The sequence below is a fragment of the Marmota marmota genome, unplaced genomic scaffold (genome assembly GCF_001458135.2).
Source record: "Marmota marmota marmota unplaced genomic scaffold, marMar, whole genome shotgun sequence".
Taxonomy (NCBI): Eukaryota; Metazoa; Chordata; class Mammalia; order Rodentia; family Sciuridae; genus Marmota; species Marmota marmota.
The window spans coordinates 28,237,690-28,259,708 of record NW_026000229.1 but is presented as its reverse complement, the minus strand read 5'-3'; the positions used below and the strand labels follow the sequence as shown (position 1 = coordinate 28,259,708).

Below are 22,019 nucleotides of genomic sequence, written 5' to 3'. Positions count from 1 at the left end.
AAAAAAAAAAAAAAAAAAAAACCTCCACACAAAGATGGTTTTACTGGCAAATTCTACTAAAATTTAAATAAGAAATGACACTAATTCTACATGATCCTGACAGAAAACAGAAAAGGACAATATACCCCCAACTCATTTTATGAAACCAAGCATCACAATAATACAAAACTATACAAAAATAGTACAAGATAAAAATATATACTAATATATGCAATGAATATATGTGCAAAATACATCATAAAATATCAGTAAATAATAATCAGTCACAAATAAAAAATAATACAGCATAAACAAGTGGGGCTTATACCAATAATATAAGACTGGTTTGATTTTCAAAAAATCAATCGCTGTTATCCACTACATTATAACTTAAAGAAGAAAAAATATATGAACCTGAAGAAAAGGCATGACAATATATAAGATCCTTTATGATAAATACTTTCAGCAAATAAGGAATAGATAGGAACTTCCTCAACCTTATAAAGAACATCCATTAAATAAATAAATAAGTAAAAACTAGTACTGGAAGTCCCAGCCAATAACAGGCAAAAAGGAAAAATCTTAGCACTAACAATATCACAGAATATAAAATCAACACACAAAAATCAATAGTATTTCTATATGCTACCCATTGAACACTAGAAAATAAAATTTTAAAATACACCATTTGCTGGGCATGATGGTACACACCTGTAATCCCAGCAGCTCGAGAGGTTGAGGCAGGAGGATTCAATGCCAGCCTCAGCAAAAGTAAGGTGCTAAGCAATTCAGTGATACCCTGTCTCTAAATAAAACACAAAATAGGGCTGGTGATGTTGTTCAGTGGTTAAGTGCCCCTGAGTTCAATCCCCAGTACCAAAAAAATAAAATTAAAATTAAAATACACCATTTAATATAACTATACAGAAAATCTGAAAATCAAAGGAAAAAGTAAACTGCCACAAATGCTAACCAAAAGAAAAGCTGCTAAAGCTATATTAATACCAGATAAGGGACTGCTAGATCTTTTGATTAAACAACAATGTAATTTTATTGACAAAAACAGGTCAATTCTCTAGGAAGATATAAATTTGAAATATATAAGACCAATAAATGAAAATAAAATTTAAAAAACTACAAGAAGGCAGGGATAAATCAAAGTTCCATAGTCAATTTTAACACAAGTCTCCATAAAGGAATGAATAAGCAGAGAGAAAAGCAGGATATTCTGAAGACTTAAACAACATGACTAACAAACTTGACCTAAAGGATATAAGTAGAACACAGTTTACAAAGCACAAATTTTCTTAAGCACAGGGAACATTTATAAATATTGGCCAACTGAAATTTCAACCAACTTAAAAAGCCTGTAAGTGTATACTCTAAAATGTTTAGGCACAATACAGCTATGCTGGAAACTAGTAAACAGAATTATAACTTTAAAAGTCTCATATACTTAGAAACTTAGTAATATAGTTTTGGGGGGGAAGAAAGTGGGGGTTTCATTGGGGATTTAACCCAGGAGAGGTCTAACACTAAGCTACATCCTCAGCCCTTTTTATTTTGTGAGTATCTCACTAGGGTGCTAAGGCTGGCCTCAAACTTGCAATCTTTCTGCCTCTGACTCCTGAGTAACTGGGATTACAGGCACATACCATGGTGCCTGGACTTTTTAAAAATACACTTCTGTAATTATTTATGGGTTAATGATTAAACAATTTGTGGCTTGTAGATCTTGGAGGAAAACTTATATTTTTATTTTTTTAAATATATTTATTTTAGTTGTAGTTGGACACAATATTTTATTTTTATGTGGTGCTGAGGATCGAACCCAGGGCCTTGCACATGCTAGGCGAGTGCTCTACCGCTGAGCCACAACCACAGCCCCAAACTTATATTTTTAAACGATTTTTTAGAAAGAAAGACTGATATGAGGCAGGCATTTTTCTCAACAAGTTAGGGAGAAAACACCAAAATTAAGCTAGACAATGTAGAAATTTAAAATAAATGTTAATTAAATAGCCAGGCATGGTGGCACATGCCTGTAATCCCAGCAACTCAGGAGGCTGGGGCAGGAGGACTGCAAGTTCAAAACCAGCCTCAGCAACTTAGCAAGGCTCTGAGCGACTTAGTGAGACCCTGTCTCAAAATAAAAAATAAAAAGGGCAATAAAAAATAAAAAGGGCTGGGGGAGTCACTCAGTGGTTAAGCACCCCTGGGTTCAAAATTTTTAAAAAAATTAAATACAAAATAATAAAAAGAACTAGTAAAGCTAGAAATAGATTCAGACACAAAAAACCAAAGGCAAGAATGAGAAAAAAGATGCAATACAACAGATGCTACACACCTTTTTTAAAAGACAAGTTGCTATTAACAATGTTATACTACTAAATGTAAAAATCTACACAAAATATTAATAAATTCATGACAAAAAAGTACAGATAAATATAATCAATAGTGAAAGGTTTCCTCCATAAGTCCATAGTCCAAATTACCATATTTTATCTCTGGGTTGTCCCATTATAAATATTTTTATCTTCTTATTTTTTTTAAGAGAGAGAGAGAGAGAATTTTTTTTTAATATTTACTTTTTAGTTTTCGGTGGACACAACATCCTTATTTTATTTGTATGTAGTGCTGAGGATCAAACCCAGTGCCCCGTGCATGCCAGGCAAGCGCGCTACCGCTTGAGCCACATCCCTAGCCCAATAAATACTTTTATCTTCTTTTGCATCTTTAAAATTATCTACAAGAACATGTTACTTTTTAAAATTTAAAGGAAAGAATAAAGGAAGGACTAGGTGTCTTGGGTTCACCAGCTCAGCTGATTGCTGAAACATGTTCTGCCACAGGCCTGCGCCATTGCACCTGGCATGAATAAACTTTTTTAAAGTAGAATGATGAGGGAAGGGGGAAGAGAGGAAAAGTAAGGGGTGGTATTGAGGGATTGGATTTAACAAAAGTATGTTATATGAATATATGAATATGACACAATGAAACCCATTATTCTGGGTTGTTTCATATATGGCCTTCACTAAATCTTTTAATTTCTCAAGTGTATTATTTTCCTCATCCTTAAAATGAAGGTACTTACTAGACTACATTTAAACTGTAAAACATTTTATTTCATGTACTATTTTGACACAGAAATAAATATAAAGTAAATATTAATAAACAGATAAATACTACCACTTTTTTTTTTGTACCAAAGATTGTAACCAAGGGTGTTTAACCACTGAGGCACATTCCCAGTCCTTTTTATTTTTTGAGACATGATCTCACTAAATTGCTGAGGCTGGCCTCAAACTTCCCAATCCTCCTGCCTTAGCCTCCGGAGTCACTGGGATTACACATCTGCACCCATGCTTGGTTCTACGACTTTTTTAAATTGCCTTGTTTTCTATAGAAAAAAAAAAAGTCTCACATATAGTTGACACTATTAAATACTGCCAGAAAGAAAGGCTGCAGGTATTCAATTATCTATAACCAAAACTAACATTTTCATAGATAATCTCCAATTTAACTAGTTTATAGCTGATGACAATATACATCAAGTGCTCTTGTACAACAGTTCACTTTAATAACTCATTTACCTAGGGATATGCACAATGCCCAGGAACTCAAATAATTGTTTTAACAGAACAAGGAAGTTATACTAGTCAAAATTCCACTAGGGAATGAAACCTTTCAGATTTACTTTCTTTCATCACTGAATTGTTTTTACAATGCAGACATTACATTAAATATTTAAAACAAAAAAACTGAATTCTTTATGATTTTTATTTGCTTTCTGCTTTTAATGGTCATATCAGGCTTTTGATTGTAACTATACAAATTTGTAAAGCATAAAATTATCTCAGCTATGTTTATTCCATGTGTGTATTATCACATTCTTAAAAATTACTTAAAGAGAATCTTGCTTCACTCAGCATCAGCGTAGGACTCCCAGTCATGTCCACACAGGACCTCCAGGTGCCCAAGCAGGACCACTAGCATTAGCACCTGCACAGGACTCCCAGCAGCCACTTCCAGACAGGACACCAGGCCACTGCCCATGTGCAGGAACTCCGGCTGCTGCTCATGTGGACCCCAATCTACCAACAAGGAGCTCCCCGGGTCACCTCCATCTTGGGACACTGCAACCATTGCCATAGTCCCTTACACGCAGTAGCCTGTACCTGCGGACACCACACAGCATCTGGAGACAGCCCCCAGCCACAACACTGCACACCACAGAGCTGCATCTCAGAACACACCGCCCACCACCCCACCCCACCCCATTCTACCACCCATCACCGATAGCAGCTGCCTCCATCTTGGGACACCTTTGTAGCCATCTCTAGTCGGAGCAACCCCCAGCTTGGCACACCAGCTGGGGCTTAGAAGCAATATCAAGATACCTTTAGTCCTCAACTCCCCGCTCTCCCCAGCAGCTGCTAACCTGGCACAGTGCTTGTGGCTACATAGAGTCTAAAGCTCAAAAAACCTGGTCTTGAACTGCCCAATACCAAACAGCTCTCCATGATAGGTGAGCAGCCCCCAGAGTGCAACCCACAAGATATCCAGAGAAAAAGGTTCCTGATTGCAAAGTAGAAAGGGTGAGTGTAATACAGTTTAGAGACTAAATTAGAGACCAAGAATTGTGAGGTTTACAGGATATAGGAAATGAGACCAGGCGCCCACATCACAAGGATATCCTTGGGGTGCAGTATCCCATCAGGGACCAGCAAGTGCTATACCCTACTTCCAGAAGCCCCTCCCCCAAGACTAATCCTCCCACCCTAATAACCTTCACCATCCTGAGGGTGGAGATACTAGCAAACAACAGACAACCCCACTATTGGACAAGAAGGGAAGCAGGAAGACACTGATCTCCAACAAAAACAATCCTTATATCTTCCTTCAAGATTTCTTTTCCTCTCTCTCTTCTCCCGTCCTCATATCCCCAACATTTGTGAAACCAAGTACTTTTCATAACTTAGGCTACAGAGGACTGGGATGTCTGAATAGTATATTGCAGTGGCATTGTATATTCTTTATCTCCTATTTTTACATTTTTAATTTTTCTTAATATTTATGTTTGTCTTTTGTACTCTACTGTCTGCCCACTTACTTGTCTCCCCAAAATCACTTTCTCTCTCTTCTCCTACTACTAATCAACTTCTTTAGATTCCTCTTTCTTACTTTCAAAGATCTAATAACTATATCCTCACTTCCTACCACCTCAACATCTCATCCTACATCTCACCCCCACCCCCGGTTCTTTGTCCACCATCAGAAACTATAGACCCTTTTGCAAACCTACTGTAGATAATAATTGAACTCACCATTTATGTATATTGTGACAAAACTATAAATGTCTTAATAGCAGCCCTTTGGTTTAAGGTTGTATATTGTTTGTATTGAGATCTGTTAATATTGTTCTCCCCCTCAAAGGAGAGGTATCGGAACCATGCAGGGACACTATAAGCTTATAGGGTAAAAACTGTAATGCCTCAGATCCACAGTGATGGAAGGGATGACACACAAACAACATGAAAAAACAAGGGGGAAAAGTGCCCAAAACAAACCAAGATATTACATTATTAGAATCCATGGCCAGCACAGCAGAAGAAATTACAGAGAAGGAGTTCATGATGTACAAAATTAAAATTTTCTGTAAATTACAGGATGATATAAGATAGCAAATACAGGCAGTAAAAGATTATTCAATAAAGAACTACATAAGCAAATACAGAAAGCAAAAGATTACTTCAATAAGGAGATAGAAGTTCTGAAAAAAAAAACTAAACAAAAATCCTTGAAATGAAAGAAACAATAAACCAAATTAAAAACTTAATTGAAAGCACCACCAACAGATTAAATCACTTGGAAGACAGGACCTCAGACAATGAAGACAAAATATATAATCTTGAAAATAATGTAGACCACACAGTGAAGATGGTAGGAAACCATGAGCAGAACATTCAAGAATTATGCAGTAACATAAAAAAGCCAAATTTAAGAATTATTGGGATAGAGGAAGGTATACAGTCCCAAACCAAAGGAATGAACAATCTATTCAATGAAATAATATCAGAAAATTTTCCAAACATGAAGAATGAATTGTAAAATCAAATACAAGAGGCTTATGGGACACCAAATGTACAAAATCACAACAGATCCACACCAAGACACATTATAATGAAAATGCCTAGCATACAGAATAAGGAGAGAATTTTAAAAGCCACAAGAGAAAGGAATCAGATTACACAAAGGAGGAAACCAATTAGGATATCTGCAGATTTTTCAACCCAGACCCTGAAAGCTAGAAGCCTAGAACAATATATACCAAGCTCGCAAAGAAAATGGATGCCAACCAGCAGTGTATGAGTGTGCATTTTTCCCCACTTCCTCGCCAACACTTATTGTTTATATGCATAAAAAGTGCCATTCTGACTAGAGTGAGATGAAATCATAGAGTAATTTTGATTTGCATTTTTCTAACTGCTAGCAATGATGAACATTTTTTCCTATATTTCTTCATTAATTGTATATCATATTCTGAGAAATGTCTGTTCAGGTCCTTGGCCCATTTATTGATTGGGTTATTTGTGGGGGTTTTTGGTGCTTAGCTTTTTGAGTTCTTGATATACCCTAGAGATTAGTGCTCTATCTGATGTGTGAGGGATAAAGATTTGCTCCCAAGATCACTGCTGGTGGGACTACAAATTGTTGCAGCCAATATAAAAAACAGTATGGAGATTTTCTTGGAAAATTGAGATTGGAACCACCATTTGACCCAGCTATCCCTCTCCCTGGTCTATACTCAAAGGACTTAAAAACAGCATACTACAGGGACACAGCCACATCAATGTTTATAGCAGCACAACTCACAATAGCTAAACTGTAGAACCAACCTAGATGCCCTTCAATAGATGAATGGATAAAAAAAAAATGTGGCATATATACACAATGGAATATTACTCAGCATTAAAAGGGAATAAAATCATGGCATTTGCAGGTAAATGGATGGAGTTAGAGAAGATAATGCTAAGTGGAGCTAGCCAATCCCAAAAAACCAAATGCCAAATGTTTTCTCTGATATAAGGAGGCTGATTCATAGTGGGGTTGGGAGTGGGAGCATGGGAGGAATAGACGGACTCTAGATAGGGAAGAGGGGTAGGAAGTGAAGGGAGAGGGCCATGGGGTTAGAAATGATGGTGCAACGTGATGGACATCATATCCAAAGTACATGTATGAAGACACAAACTGGTGTATACAACCAGAGATAAGAAAAATGGTGCTCTCTATGTGTAATAAGAATTGTAATGCATTCCGCTGTCATATATAAATAAAAAAAAGAATTTTAAAAAATTGGGTGCCAATCAAGAATCTTATATCCAGCAAAATTAAGCTTTAGATTTGATGACAAAATAAAAACCTTCCATGATAAACAAAAGTTAGAATTTACAATTACGATTACAAAGTTAAAATTTACAATTACAAAGCCTGCACTAGAGAATATCCTCAACAAAATATTCCATGAGGAGGAAATGAAAATCAGCAAAGGGAGATATTACACTAAATGAAAAACCAATCAAAGGAAAAACTAAGTCAAGTTAAATACCAAAAATAAACAAAAATGACCAGGAAAACAAGTCATGTCACAATACTAACCCTGAATGCTAATGGCCTAAACTTACCAATCAAAAAACATAAACTGGTAGGCTGGATTAAAAATAAAAGACCCAACAATATGTTGCCTTCAAGAAACCCATCTCATAGGAAAAGACAAAAAGACATCCACAAACTGAGGTGAAAGGTTCAGAAAAAACATACCACTCACATAGACTGTGAAAACAAGCAGGGGTTTCCACCCTCATATCAAATAAAGTAGACTTCAAGCCAAAGTTAATCAAAAGGGATAAAGAGGGACACTTCACACTGCTTAAGGAAACCATACATCAACAAGACATAACAATTATAAATTCATATGCCCCAAACAATGGAACATCTACATTCATCAAACAAACTATTCTCAAATTCAAGAGTCAAACAGACCATTACACAATAATTCTGGGTGACTTTAACACACCTCTTTCACCACTAGATAGATCTTTCAAACAAAAGCTAAACAAAGAAACTATAGAACTCAATAATAAAATCAATAACTTAGACTTAACAGACATATATAGAATATTTCATCCATCACAGAGCGAATACACTTTCTTCTCAATAGCACATGGATCCTTCTCTAAAACAGACCATATACTGTGCCACAAAGCAACTCTTAGAAAATACAAGAAAGTAGAGATACTACCCTGAATTCTATCAGATCAAAATGGAATGAAATTAGAAATCAATGATAAAATAAAAAATAGAGCTACTGAAACACATGGAGAACAAATAATATGCTACTGAATGTACAATGGGTTGCAAAAGCCAGCAAAGGGAGATTAAAAAATTCTTAAAGGTAAATGAGAATACTGATGCAACATATTGAAATCTCTGGGACACTATAAAGGCAGTATTAAGAGGAAAGTTTATTGCATGGAGTTCATTCCTTAAAAGAAGAAAAAGTCAACAAATAAATGACCTAACGTTAAGTAGAAACTCTAACTTCTAATGTGACAGTATTCAGAGATAAGGTCTTTTTTTTTAATATTTATTTTTTAGTTGTAGTTGAGCACAACACCTTTATTTTAATTATTTATTTATTTATGTGGTGTTGAGGATCAAACCCAAGGCCTCAACGTGCTAGGCGAGTGCTCTACTGTTGAGTCACAACCTCAGCCCCAGAGATAAGGTCTTTAAGGAAGTAATTAAGGTTAAAGGATGTCATAAAACTAGAGAAAGAGGAACAGGAAAAGGTTGATTAATGGGTACTAATTTATAATTAGAAAAGAAAGGAGTTTTATATATTTCAAAAAGCTAGAAAGTAAGAGCTTCAATATTTTCACCATAAAGAAATGTTTATAAATATCTGGATACATGTATAACTTGGTTTAAACATAATACAATACATACCTACATTAAAATATAACATGGTACCCCATAAATATGTATAATTTTTGTTTTCATATATTAGCAAAAATAAATAAATTCAAACTTAAAAGTGTCTCCTGATCTAACAGGACCAGTGTCCTTATAAGAGGAAGAGACACCAAGAATGCATGTACACAAAGAAAAGGCAATAGGAGGACATAGCAAGGAAGAAAACCAACCATGTATAAGCTAAGGAGAAGTCTTCAAGAGAAAGAAAATCAGCCCAACCTTGACCTTGGATTTCCAGCCTCCAGAACTGTGAAAAAACATATTTCTGTTGTTTAACTCACTCAATTTGTGGTATTTTATTATGGCAGCCAATACTACACAAACTAATACAATGTGTAATTCAAACTCTTAAATACAGAATTTCTTCACATCAGATATTTGTCAGATTAATACAATTTGTCACATACTAAAGTTGTTTAAGAGAGTTAACTAAAGAACATTGAGAACTGCCTAATGAGTATAATCTGTCAATACCTCCTAATACATTAATATACATCCTTGAATTAACCAGACCAGCAGAGCTTTACACCTGGATTGTATTATATCAGCTCTCTGCCCCAATCCTGTAAAACTGATTTTTCCAAGTCCGACTCAAAGCCACGGATCTATATCAAAACGTTATTAAGAAACTGGTCACTGTATATTTATGCAAAAATATGTTATGTTGTGTCCTTCTCATTTATTAATTTATTACACATTTTACCAGGCTCAGCTCCAGGTGTTATAGTAACTGCAATAAAAGACATTGAAGGCACTTGGGATTTTATTTGGAGTGTAAGGAAAAAAAGAAGCGATTTGAAAGTCAATGTAAAAAACTGATAAGTTGAGGAATTGGTGATAGTTATTACACATTCGAAAAAGAAATATCAAAGAAACAACTGGATATATATATCTGGAAGCAGGCTGAAAAGGAGAAATTAAGTGAGGAAAGGAAATCAAAGAGAACTAAAGGAACAAAGAACTTCAGTAGAACAGAAAAAGCAATTTTAAAAGAGAAAAAGGGGAAACTGACAGAGCAATGTCCTTGAGTTGGAAAGAGGGACCTGAGCATATAAAACAGCATTTCCTACAACTTCAACACCATTGGGGCTGGCATTCTAAGCTGGATAATTCTTTGCTGTGGAAGGCTGTCCTGTCCATTCTTTGATACTTATCACAATCCCTGGCCTCTCCTCACTAGATGCCAATATCAACCCCCCACCCTAGTCATGGCAATGAAAGATGTCTCCAGACACTGCTAAATGCTTCCTGAGGGGCAAAATCACCCCCAGTTTAGAACAACCAGTGTTAAGTAGAGAAAGTGTCCTTTGCTAAAAACCCTGGCTATTCATCCACATAAAAGAATGATAGAAGATGCTATGGGTAGAGTACAAAATAATTAGAAACCTCCTGCTGACTGGATCCTCTTAAATGTAGATACAGTCAAGGCCAGAGATGGTGTGAAAAAAACTGCTACCACATCACAAGACCAAAGTCATTACTCCTGTGAAAATTTGGGGCATCTTATTCTTGAACTACAGCTGCCATATGAGCTACATGTACCTGTGAATGGAATCTAAATCAAAAATTTTATGGTTTTTTTGTATCTATATCCTCTTGCACAATGTCCTTATGAACTATGTTTCCTGGATTTCTCCTACAGTCATAGAAGGAAAACATCACTAATTAATTTTATAATGAAATGTTATTATCCTTGAAGCAGTTAATATTTAGAGAAGTAAAGAAAACAGACCTAAAGGAACATATATTTCCAAAGTTAACCCATCTAAGAGTGCATTATTTATGTCTTTCAAATCAACCCACCAAATTAGCATGTACTATGTTCTGAGGAGTCCATTTCTATTCAGCCAGACCCCTTTACATCTAACTTCTCTAGAAGGATAATGAGATTACCATCACTTTTTTTTAAGTGTTTAGAATTGGGGAACACTAAAGAAGATTTCAGTAGTCATGAAATGAGAAGGTTTAAAAATAAAAAGAACAGGGCTGGGGTTGTTTGTGGCTCAGCGGTAGAGTGCTCACCTAGCACAGGCAAGGCCCTGGGTTCAATCCTCAGCACCACATAAAGTTAATAAATAAAATAAAGGTATTATTGTGTCCAACTATAACTAAAAATATAACTTAAATAAAATAAAAAGAACAGGCAATTGGTTTCACATGTGTACATAAAGGAACAGGGTTACATGTGCTATTTCTAAAGAAAAAGAAAATATAGTTATAGTACCTGTGTAAGTTATATCTCCTCCTTGAAAGAGGGCCTATGAGAAGTTATATTCCATTTATACTTGATATGTCAAAATGCATTCTACTTTCATATATATAACTAATTAGAACAAAAAAATGAGATCCTATCTTTTTACATCATGAATTAGGGTTCCAGAGCAAAAATACAATGCAAAATAATTTTACAATCTCAAAAACATTGAAAACCCTAAGATTTCTTCTAAAGTATATGACTGACAGGTATCCTTCTCTTGGAACCCCTCCCCCTTTGGGAGCTCTGCTGTCTATTACTCTAATAAGTCCTGTTACTTTGCTCTCAGATAAAATATTTGGCTTCCAAACTTGTTTTAAAAAGTAACTGGGAAGCTGGGCATAATGGCACACACATATAATCCTGGTGACTGGGAAGGCTGAGACATGAGGATCAAAAGTTCAAGGTCAGCCTTAGCACTTTAGCGAGACCCCATATCAAAACAAAACAAAAAGGGCTGAGGTTGGAGCTCAGGAGTCAAGCACCTCTGGGTTTGATCCCCAGTGCCACCAAAAGAAAAACAAGTAAGTGGCAAGCTAGAAAAGCCTTTAAATCTGAATTACAGATATTGTTACTATCCCCTTTTAAATAATGCTTTGCATGCTTTCTTAGAAGGTAATTAAATTGGTCAGGCATGACTTGTTTTTCCAACATCCACTCTTTCTGATGATTAAATATTAAGACTGATTTGTTTTAAAAATTTCCCAAGTGGCAAGCACTCTGTAGCTCAATGGCAGAGTGCTTGCCTTGCACCTGTGAGGCACTGGGTTCAATCCTCAGCACCACAGAAAAATAAACAAATAAAATAAAAGCATACTGTCCATCTACAACTACAAAAAAAAATTTTTCCAAGCTCCAAGTTAAGATAATATGATTTTAATATCTAAAGAATATTTTAAATATCCCAAATTCTAAGAATAGTAGGTAAAGGAATAATTTGTTGGGGAGTAGGCAAAAGAGAAGAGGGCCAGAGGGCCTTCCTAAGAAAGATCTGAACACAATCACACTGGTCTTATCTTCCATCCCCTATTATGACTGTCCCAGGCAACTACTTACAGCTCTGTCAAGAGCTGAGGACACAGTCATAAACAAGAGCCTTCTCCTCGCTGTGAGTCCAAAGACTGACTCTTTCCTAGATCAACTACTTTATAATTCTCTGAATGGCCTATTTACTGAGCCAGGAAGAATAGACTACCAAACTGTGAAGTCTGATCAACAGTCTTATAAACTTAAGTGGAGGGATAACAAGACAACCAAGACTCCATACCTATTGCTTTACTAAAACCACCGTTTCTGGTCCATTTTCTCTTTCAGTCCTAGAAATCTCTAATGAAGCCCATATAAGGTTCATTCAAGGCCTAAATACTTGGAGAGGACCTAATTTAAGAACTTTATTTACTCAGCTACAAATGAGGCTGATCTGAGACTAAACTAGGCAACTTAGTTTCAAAGTAAAAAGGGAAGAAGATGTAGCACAGTAGTAGAGTGCTTGTCTAGCATGTGAGTCGCTGGGTTCAATGTGGGAAGGGGGGCAGCACTTCATTTTACATATGAAAAACTTAAAAATGTTTAAGTGATTTAGCCAAGATCATGCAATGTAGCTAGACTCTAAGCTCCCATTTGGGGGAAGACTTTATTCAGAATCACACCAAAATACGGGTAGTTACTAATATTTTCCCATCATAAACAAGAAGTCTAACTAACAATTTACACAGGAACATAAGAATTTACATAACTTCATACTCACATGCAAGGTGACACTAAGTGCAAGCCCATAAAATTTGAAATAGTGTATATCAACTTAAATAAATAAGAAGCTATACTCCAAGAATAAATGGGCCAAATGCTCTTGTAAAACAAGTCCCTTCTAAATTCTTGACTTCTACCTTTCCCCTTAGTCTATGCATAGTTGATGAATGCATGAGTTGTTATACATGTTAATAACATGCCAATGCAGAATCATTTTTCTGTCCAACTCCTAACAGCCCTGGCCAACAATAACCTCTTAGTCCTCCTGAATTCTCACAATTCAAGTGCCTAATAACATGGTACAGCTGGCCACTGTGGTTAAGTGTATGTTTTAACTCTCCTATTATGTCACCAGATTCCTACACTTCTTTAATAAACTCCCTAAAATCAGGACTATGTTTTTAGGTGTTTTTTTTTTTTTAAATCTCCCAGAGCCTAGTACACCTGTGTGTTCAACAAAAATCTGCTAAATGTATAAACAGAATGATCATTTTCAATAACAAAAGTCAAAAATGTCAGCATACCAGATGTTTTCTTAAAAAGTTATGCATAATGTTTGCAAGTTATACTTTTCAACTTCTAAGGGTATTTGACATTTAATGAAGTCCTACATTTAAAAAAGGAAGTTGTTTTGTGAAAAGAATACTCAATAATTTATTTTTTTTAATTACACCATTCCTTGTTTTTTATAGTTCTTGCCATCAGAAAGTCCTAATATCTCTTTTGCCAAATGTCAATATTCCATGAAACTTTTTATCTTCAACTATATATATATATATGCTCTATTCCATCTTCCTAATGTTACAATAATGTACATCATTTTAATCTCTGCTGGTATATTTATTATAAACTCTGTAAGAGTGCTAATGATTTACTAATTTTTGTAAACTTTGATCAAGATGTTAAATCATGTCAGACTGGAATAACATCAATTGCCTCTGCACATCTGAAAACACAGATTGCACTCCTGAGGCCAAATGATGAGCATTTTTAATTATACTTGTAATCATTATGTATAATCCTTATCTTAATTAATATTTTAATATTTATAAAAAAGTAAAAGAAACTAGGTACTCTATGACTATTTTTCAAGAAAGTAATAACATAAGTAATGAGAAATTTACAATACCTATTGCACAAAGCCTCAAACCATTCACTTATCTGAAGGATAGTTAGAAATATCTTAAAGAGTTAGAGATGATGGCACATACCTCCTGCTAAGACAGGAGGACAGCAAGTACAAAGCTAGGCTCAAGCAACTTAGTGAGGCCCTATCTCAAAATAAAAAATAATAATAATAAAAATGAATGGGAGATGTGGGGATCAATCCAGGGTACCAAAAAAAAAAAAACTTAAAGGAAAAAGAATCAAGTATAATAAAGCTCATGGATAACCGAGACTCTAATTTAAATGCATGATAATATTTCCAAAATTTAGATTTTACACTGAAAAGAACAGAATTATCAAAAGGTGATACTTTAGCTGGATGCGGTGGCTCACACTTGCAATCCCAGTGACTTGGGAGGCTAAGCAGGAGGATTGAAAGTTCGAGACCAGCCTCAGCAACTTAGTGAGAACCTCCGGACTTAGCAAGACCCTGTCTCAAAATTAAAAAAAACATTTAAAAAAAGGCTGTGGATGTAGCTTGGTTAAGTGACCCTGGGTTCAATCCCTGGTACCAAAAAAAGTGATGTTTTTAAATATAATATATAATTGAGTGTGGTGGCTCCTATAATCCTGGTGACTTGGGAGGCTAAGGCAGGAGGAGCACAAGTTCAAGGCCATCATCGGCAATTTAGCAAGGCCCAAAGCAAGTAAGCAAGACCTATCTCCAAATAAAAAGGAATAAGGATGAAGCTTGGTAGTAAAGTACTCCTGGGTTCAATTCCCAGCCCCATCTCCAGCCCCCCCACACACACACACACCCACAAAGATATACAACCGTGAAGGTTTTTCACAGTGAATGTTTTTTAAAATGCTGTTAATTATCCAAAAAAAAAAAAAAAAAAAAGTAAAGACCATCATAGCTTACATATCACCACTAAACCTACACACATCGCTGGGAATGTCCACTACAAACTGTACCACCATGTCAATATAGCACAATTTGGGACATCATGGCATTACCAAGCAGTCATTCACAGCCCAGTCAAGCAAACCACCCACTATGTACAGCAAAATATAGTATCTGGTTTTTCAATTATTACAATGTCATACGCACTTCAAAATCCTTTTATAATAATTCCATTTTTAAAAGCTAAACTGAGATGAATTATCTACCCTATTTTGAAAAACTTCTCAGGAAACACTACATTGACTAAGAACCACTAGTGAGCTGCAAGAGTATTTCCTTCTATACCAACCACATCTAAAAGATCTTCCACACAAAAAAGAGGTTTAGAGCAGGCCCAGTATTAAAAGGAAATATACTACTAAAAAGAGCCCACCAGATGAGTAGTCACTAGACCTTGATTCCAGTCCTGCCTGGTCCCCTCTTCAGTCATCTGATGCAGAACTAAAGTTTTTCCATTTGACTGCTATAAAAATCAAATAGTGGAGCTAGGGTTGTGGGTCAGCAGTAGAGTGCTCACCTAGCATGTCCAAGGCCCTGGGTTCGATCCTCAGCACCACATAAAAATCAATAAAATATATTTACAACTAAATGTGTGTGTGTGTATTTACAATAAATATATATATGTGTGTATATATATTTACAATAAATATATATATGTGTGTGTATATATTTATAATAAATATATATGTATATACAATATACATATATATATATTAAATAGCATACTCCATTTAAAGGAACTTTATTTTTAATTTTTTAGTTTTATTTTTACTAAAATAATAGACATTCACAGTATTTGTTGATTCTAGAGTTCTTGAAAACAGCTTATTCTCACTTTTTTTTTTTAATTGTTTTCAGAGCTCAAAAGGTCATTTCTAATTCATGGTAAAATTATAACTGGATCACGGCATTCATAAATAAGGAATTAAAGCAAGATGGTGTGCAAAATGGGTTTGTATTTCCATTTGTCAAAGGACCAAAATAACAATCAGGGTCTCAGCAGGCATTCTAAACTACGTACATTTTGAGTTGTGTTTGGCAAGATGAGAAGCAAGGACTCTCTTGTTGCAACATAAATATATAGGCTAGAATAAGAAGATTAGTATGTAACAGTGGGACTAAGGTAAGGAGTACATACACAGCAGGAGAATATTTAACAAGCTTAAATTTCCTAACACAGCTATTAGGAACAACTACATATTCTTAAACCAAAAGTAATATGATAAAATGGTACTTGAAAATTATCCTAACAGCTGTGTGGGGGATGAACTGACATGATCAGAGATGAGTGTCAGGAAACCCATTTGGAAGGTTTTATATTAAGTAAATAAAGTTCTCTGATACAGATGGTGACTTTAGACATGAAAAGAGGTAAATCAAATAAACACTGCAGAGTCAGCTAGATTTGATGATTGGAAGAATTAGGGAAATGGTAAAGAGTTGAAAATGATTCCAAGTATCTGGTCAGAGATGGACTATACAACATAACCACACCTGCTAGGCACTAACAGTTCTAACACTGGCTTTTTCCAGATGGCATTTGAACATGTTCAACTCTCTACGACAGTCCTGCAGTGAGAAAATATTCCACTTTAGATGGAAGCAGTAAACTATCACCACCTTGATAGTGGGAAAATACCTCATACCAAAGATTTCAGATTTGTTTCTTGATGAAGGCTGTTCTACCTCTCAGGAACTTCCTCCCTGTTTACACAATTGAGCAATAGAGAAATTTTCTCTATTCCCTAAATATTCTCTACATACTTGAAATCCAAGCTCAATTCTACACTGATCTTTTAAGTCACATGTAAACAAAATACAGATGACACCATTAATTGCAATTGGAGTTACCATATAGGTTAGGAAAATCCTGTTTTTAAGGGATTCATTCTAAATTGGAACAAAGCCAAGATGATTACATTTAAAAACTAATATGGCCAAAAAACAACCTTGTGGGGTTATTTTTAATGAATCACAAAACATTAAAAGACAGACAAATTCTGTTCCAGAATGCACTGCTACATAATGATTCTGCAGTTTTGCTGGGGCTTTTTTTTTTTTTTTCCTCCTGCAGTTTTAAAAACATGCTGCTGGAAAACAGACATCAGATCAAAGGATTTCCCCTTGTCTAAAAAGCATTTCCAATTTATCAAGCAGAATGTTATCAATAACAATGTGCATTTAACCGAGATCTCACTTGCCTACAGTTTCTCCTAAGGAGGATCATTTATAAATTTACTAAAAAATTTTTAAAAACTCTTTAATCCATGGGAGTCTGATAAAAAGAAGCTCTAGGACTTGGTTTGAACCTAGCATTCCCAAAAAGGACTGATTAATCCAATATATGTCTATTTCACCCAGACATTAAAGAGGTCCTAAAATGTTTATATACATTTTTCCTCACACGCGAAAGGAAAAGTCATAAAATTTTCACACTGCCTCGGTTAAAAAAAAAAAAAAAAGCCTACCTTGCAAGCAGATTAGAATATTACCTAGAAGGGTAAACAGATTAAAATATCACCCAGAAGGATTACCAAACAGCGACCTCGTGGCCACTGTCACTCTAACCCTTCCATTCCAAATATTTCAGGGAAAAATTTTTCAATTTTCTTGTTAGTGTTAAGATTTCCCATATCAGATACAGACAGCCGGCTTTAAAGCCACAGGCTCCAGCAGCTCCTCGCTGCCCCAACACAACTGGCTGGGGGAGCCAAGGCACAGCATCGCCTCCACGCTCCGAGAGGAAGACCGACTCTTCCTTTCCAACCAAGAGCAGGTGCGAAACCGACACTCTTGGGTTTTAGCCGCTGCAACCACCTTCCTTCACCGCACACTCAAGGGCCGCCCCAGGAGGAACCTTCCAGTCCTGTCACCCGCGCCTGTTTGCTGAGGATGATGAGCGCGTTGGATTCTTAATCCTTTCCACTGCCGGGTAATTACAACACCAGCCGCAGGACACACTCCCACCGGCCCCTGGGGAAACTAAATGCCAAGGCTGCAAAAGGGGAGCCAGCGGGCCCACTAACCCTTCGCAGCCTCCAGGGAGGCGTGGGCCCTGGCTAGGGAGTCCCAGACCCCGGTCTCTCCCCCTTGGGCTCCCGGTCGCCGCTCACCGTGAAAGGGACATCCCCGACGCTGCCCACGGAGTAGCAGTTGTCTCCGGGGTTGACAGCCCCGGTGAGGACCTGATGCAGATGCATCTCCGGAGCCCAGGCTGGACTGAGGAATGCGTGAAAGGGGCTACAAGCCCCGCGCCCGGCCCTGCTCCTACAGCCAGATCCACTTCCCCCTCCGCCTCCCTCGGGACCCACCCCGCCTCGGCTCCGGCTTAACGCAGCGCTCCCCTTTCACCTCCCCCCCGCCTCTTCCCTGCCATGGGAGGTCCTCGACTGCAGCCGCCGCCCGGGTCGCCGCTCGGCTGCGGAAGTGCCCGGATGCTCCCACTGCCTGCTGCACCGGCGCACAAATGCGGGAGGAGGGCAAGGGTGCGTGTGAGGCGGGGGAGGCGCCCGAAGGAGCGCGCGAGCCGGGCGCGTGCTAGAAGGGACGTTCCGCCCGAGGGAAAAGACCAGCGCGCGCACGCCCACCGCTGGGGAGCGACGGTCGAGCGGGAGGATAAAGCCCTCCTCTCTCAGCGAGACCGCCCGGTCCTCCCCCCCACAACCCCGCGCTTGCGCGTGCGCTTGCAGAGGTTTCCAGGGCAATTGCGCGCGCCGCGCCGACCCCCTGTGCAGGGATTGCGCGCGCAGACGTGCGGGAGTTCCCTTGGAGCCGCTGGGACTGCGGCCTCTGGGGACGGGGGCGGAGCCACACAGCAACACAGCTCTGGCTACACGCAGCCGGCCTGTTTTGCTGCGTGTTTAATCTATTCCCGGTACAGTGTGTAATGATCAGTGCAGCTGACCTCAAGAGAAGGACACTACAGTCACTGGGAAATTCCATCTCAAGAATTCTTAAAGCCCTTGGGTCTTTTTTTAAAGTGCAGTTCCGAAGATACTTTATTTTACATCTTGCAGCGATTTAGAGAAGACGTATTATCCTGACGGCAGATTATTTTGCTTCCACCTTTGGTCACGCTTATTCTAAACAACAAAAAGTCCCGGTAGAGACAGGTGATTCCTCTAGACCCCCCCCCCCCCTTTTTTTTTTCCTTACTGGTGATGTCATGGTAGTCGCAGAATCGCCTGATTTTTCCAGACTGTCCGCTGGACTTTGAGTGTTTAACACAGGGATCAGATGTCTGCTCCAGGTCGCAAAATATTCGAGCTCATACTTTGTAACAGTCACAGCAAGGAAGTAGAAGGGATACGAAGGCACAACTACCTTAAAAAGCCTTCAGAACGCCAGATGTGTCGTGATTGAGAAACAAAAGTCTATGCACCACAAAAGAGGAAGAATAATGGTGACTAAGGGCATAGATAAAGCGTTATAGAAACAGAACCTGACGTAAACTGGATAGAATTTTGACAGGCTGAGATGGAAAAGCAAGACTGCATTCCAACAGAAAATAGCAGGAACTAACGCTTAGGAGAGTGCAAAGATTAATGATTGGAGGCAGATGGAACCATATATAGGATGGGGAAAGGAAATAATAGTTAATAAGAGATAAAGATATCCACGAGGTCTTTATCTCTTGCTATGCCAAACGTGGAAAGTCTCAGAGCTCTACTCAAGAAGCCCTGATTTCATTCTATATACAGTGGTTCTATCAGATGTTTCCAAGCAGAAATTTATATAATCAGAACTGCTTTAGGAAGATCCTTTTTAAAAAATATTTTTAGTTGTTGATGAACAAAATATCTTTATTTTTTTATATGGTGATGAGTATTAAACCCAGTGCCTCATATGTGCTAGGCAAGTGCTCTATCATTGAGCCACAACCCCAGCCCAGGAAGATACTTTTGTAGCACTTTGAAGCATTAAGTGAAGGGTGAGTAAGATTAGAGGCGAAGATTTGGCTAGTTGGTCGTCTATTCAATGGAAAGGAGCAAGAGAAATCAAAAGACCAATGACCTAAGGTATTTCCTTTTCATTTAGTGGCATAGCTGTTCTCCCACTCACAGACTAAAAACCTTAGAGCCACTTTAGGGTTTTCTCCCCTGCCCCCTTCCCCATATCCATGGGTTCTTTTTTGAGGTTCCCAGTTCATTCTCATCTTTACAAGTCATTTACTGTCACTCTAGACCTCCTCCTAACTGGTTTAACTGCCTTCAGTTCCTTTGCTTTGCTCTCCAATCCATTCAGAGAAATCTTTTTTCTTTCTTTCTTTCTTGTACTGGGAATTACACCCAGGGCCTCAGGCTAAACAAGAGCTCTGCTACTGAGCTATGCTCCCAGCCCCAGAGAAACATTTTTTAAAGGAAAAATTCTTCAGCTTGAAATCCTGTAGTAACTCCCCCTCTCTATCAGTTAAACTCCAAACTTCTTAGTTTGACAAACTCCTTCACTTGGCTGATAAGCCATTTTAATCTGGTTTCTGCCTAATCTTGTTTTATCTCAGGCTGTTCTCTCACACCCACCAGTCTCCAGCCCCACTGTGCTAATACTGTTTCCAGAGCATTCTGTGTTCTTTTATGCTTCCTTACCTTTGCTCATGCTCTTTCCTCTAGAATGCCCTCCTGGGGCTGGCATATAGCTCTGTGGTAGAGCACCTGCTTAGAACACCTTTGTCCCCTTTGCTGACCTGACAAACACATTTAAAAAAAAATATTTTACTTTATCTATTTATTTTTATGCAGTGCTAAGGTTGGAACCCATTGCCTCACACATGCTAGGCAAGTGTTCTGCATCTGAGTTACAGCCCTAGCCCCTGACAAACACATATGAGCTCAAAAGTCATCTATTCAGTAAAAAACCTTCTTTGAGCCCACCCAAACATCTCGAGTCTTCCACCTCCGTAAAACACATATGCCACATATCCCATAACAATACTTATTCATACTGTATATCAGTTTCCTTTACTAGAATCCTGGATATTTCAAGTCAGGGTCAGTATCTGATTTTCTTTGTTTTCCTAACATCCGAATCATAATACTTTCTTTGCTGACAAATAAGAGTTAAATGTGAATAAGAACATCCAATTGTGCAAGAAAAGTACCCTTCATTATACATGTATTTATTTGTATTTGAAAAATGATCTAAATGATGTTACAGTGTTTTTATGGAGAAAAGCATTCAGGTAAATAGTGTATTCTATTGTTAAATATAACTTACTGCTTTGGGCTGAGCTCCTGCACTAGGCCCCAACAGACCAGAGCAAACCAAAATGGAGAAATTCATAATACAGTTCCATGTCCCTAAGACAAAACTAAGTTGTTTATCTGATTTGAGAAACAAGGAGAGTGAGCAATGATAGCCAGATCTCCAAACAAGCCAATTTTAGCCATCATGATAAGGAAGTCCCCTGTGCTCTGAACTTTATAAGGAAAATAACTTAGAAGTGGTCAGTCTGTTTTTGTTCTCTGGATTTGGCTTTTCTCAGCCCTTTTCTATATATCATGCCAACCTCCTTTGCTCAGTTCATCAGAACATCCATTTTATTTTATAGAATGAATGTTGCCTGATTCTAGAATCACAGATAAAAACAAAGAAGATCTTTAAATTTGTTGTAATCTTTGCCTTTTGACACTGAGTACAGTATGCCGAGTTCCAGGGAATTACTGGTTCTATATACTTAACTATGTACTAGTAATCATGAGTAAAGGTACTAAGCTGCATAACTAAAATAAATATATTGAAAATACAGTTATTGAAAGTTAACTATTTCAGTTATTGAAAATATAGCAGACAACAAAACAAAAATGTTTAATAATCAGTGAAGCCTATTCTGCATGAAAATCCATGAAGGCAAATATTGGTGCTATTCCTCTTAGAATTAGCAACTAAAAAACACATCACAGTAGCAAATAAATTTTAGAGAATTCTTGT

The 22,019-nt window shown here is 37.5% G+C and overlaps 1 protein-coding gene across 5 annotated transcripts in view; it reads right to left on the bottom strand.

The window, feature by feature from the left end:
* The window catches only part of Dmxl2 (Dmx like 2), a 159,272-nt gene extending 140,513 nt beyond the window's left edge, over nt 1–18,759 (bottom strand). For all 5 annotated transcript variants that reach the window (XM_015480657.2, XM_048793030.1, XM_048793028.1 and 2 more), the window contains exon 1: nt 18,206–18,759. In XM_015480657.2, coding sequence (XP_015336143.1) covers nt 18,206–18,292 — 87 coding nt within the window. In that variant the 5' untranslated portion in view covers nt 18,293–18,759. The remainder of the gene's footprint in view (nt 1–18,205) is intronic.
* Between the last annotated feature and the right edge of the window lie 3,260 nt (nt 18,760–22,019).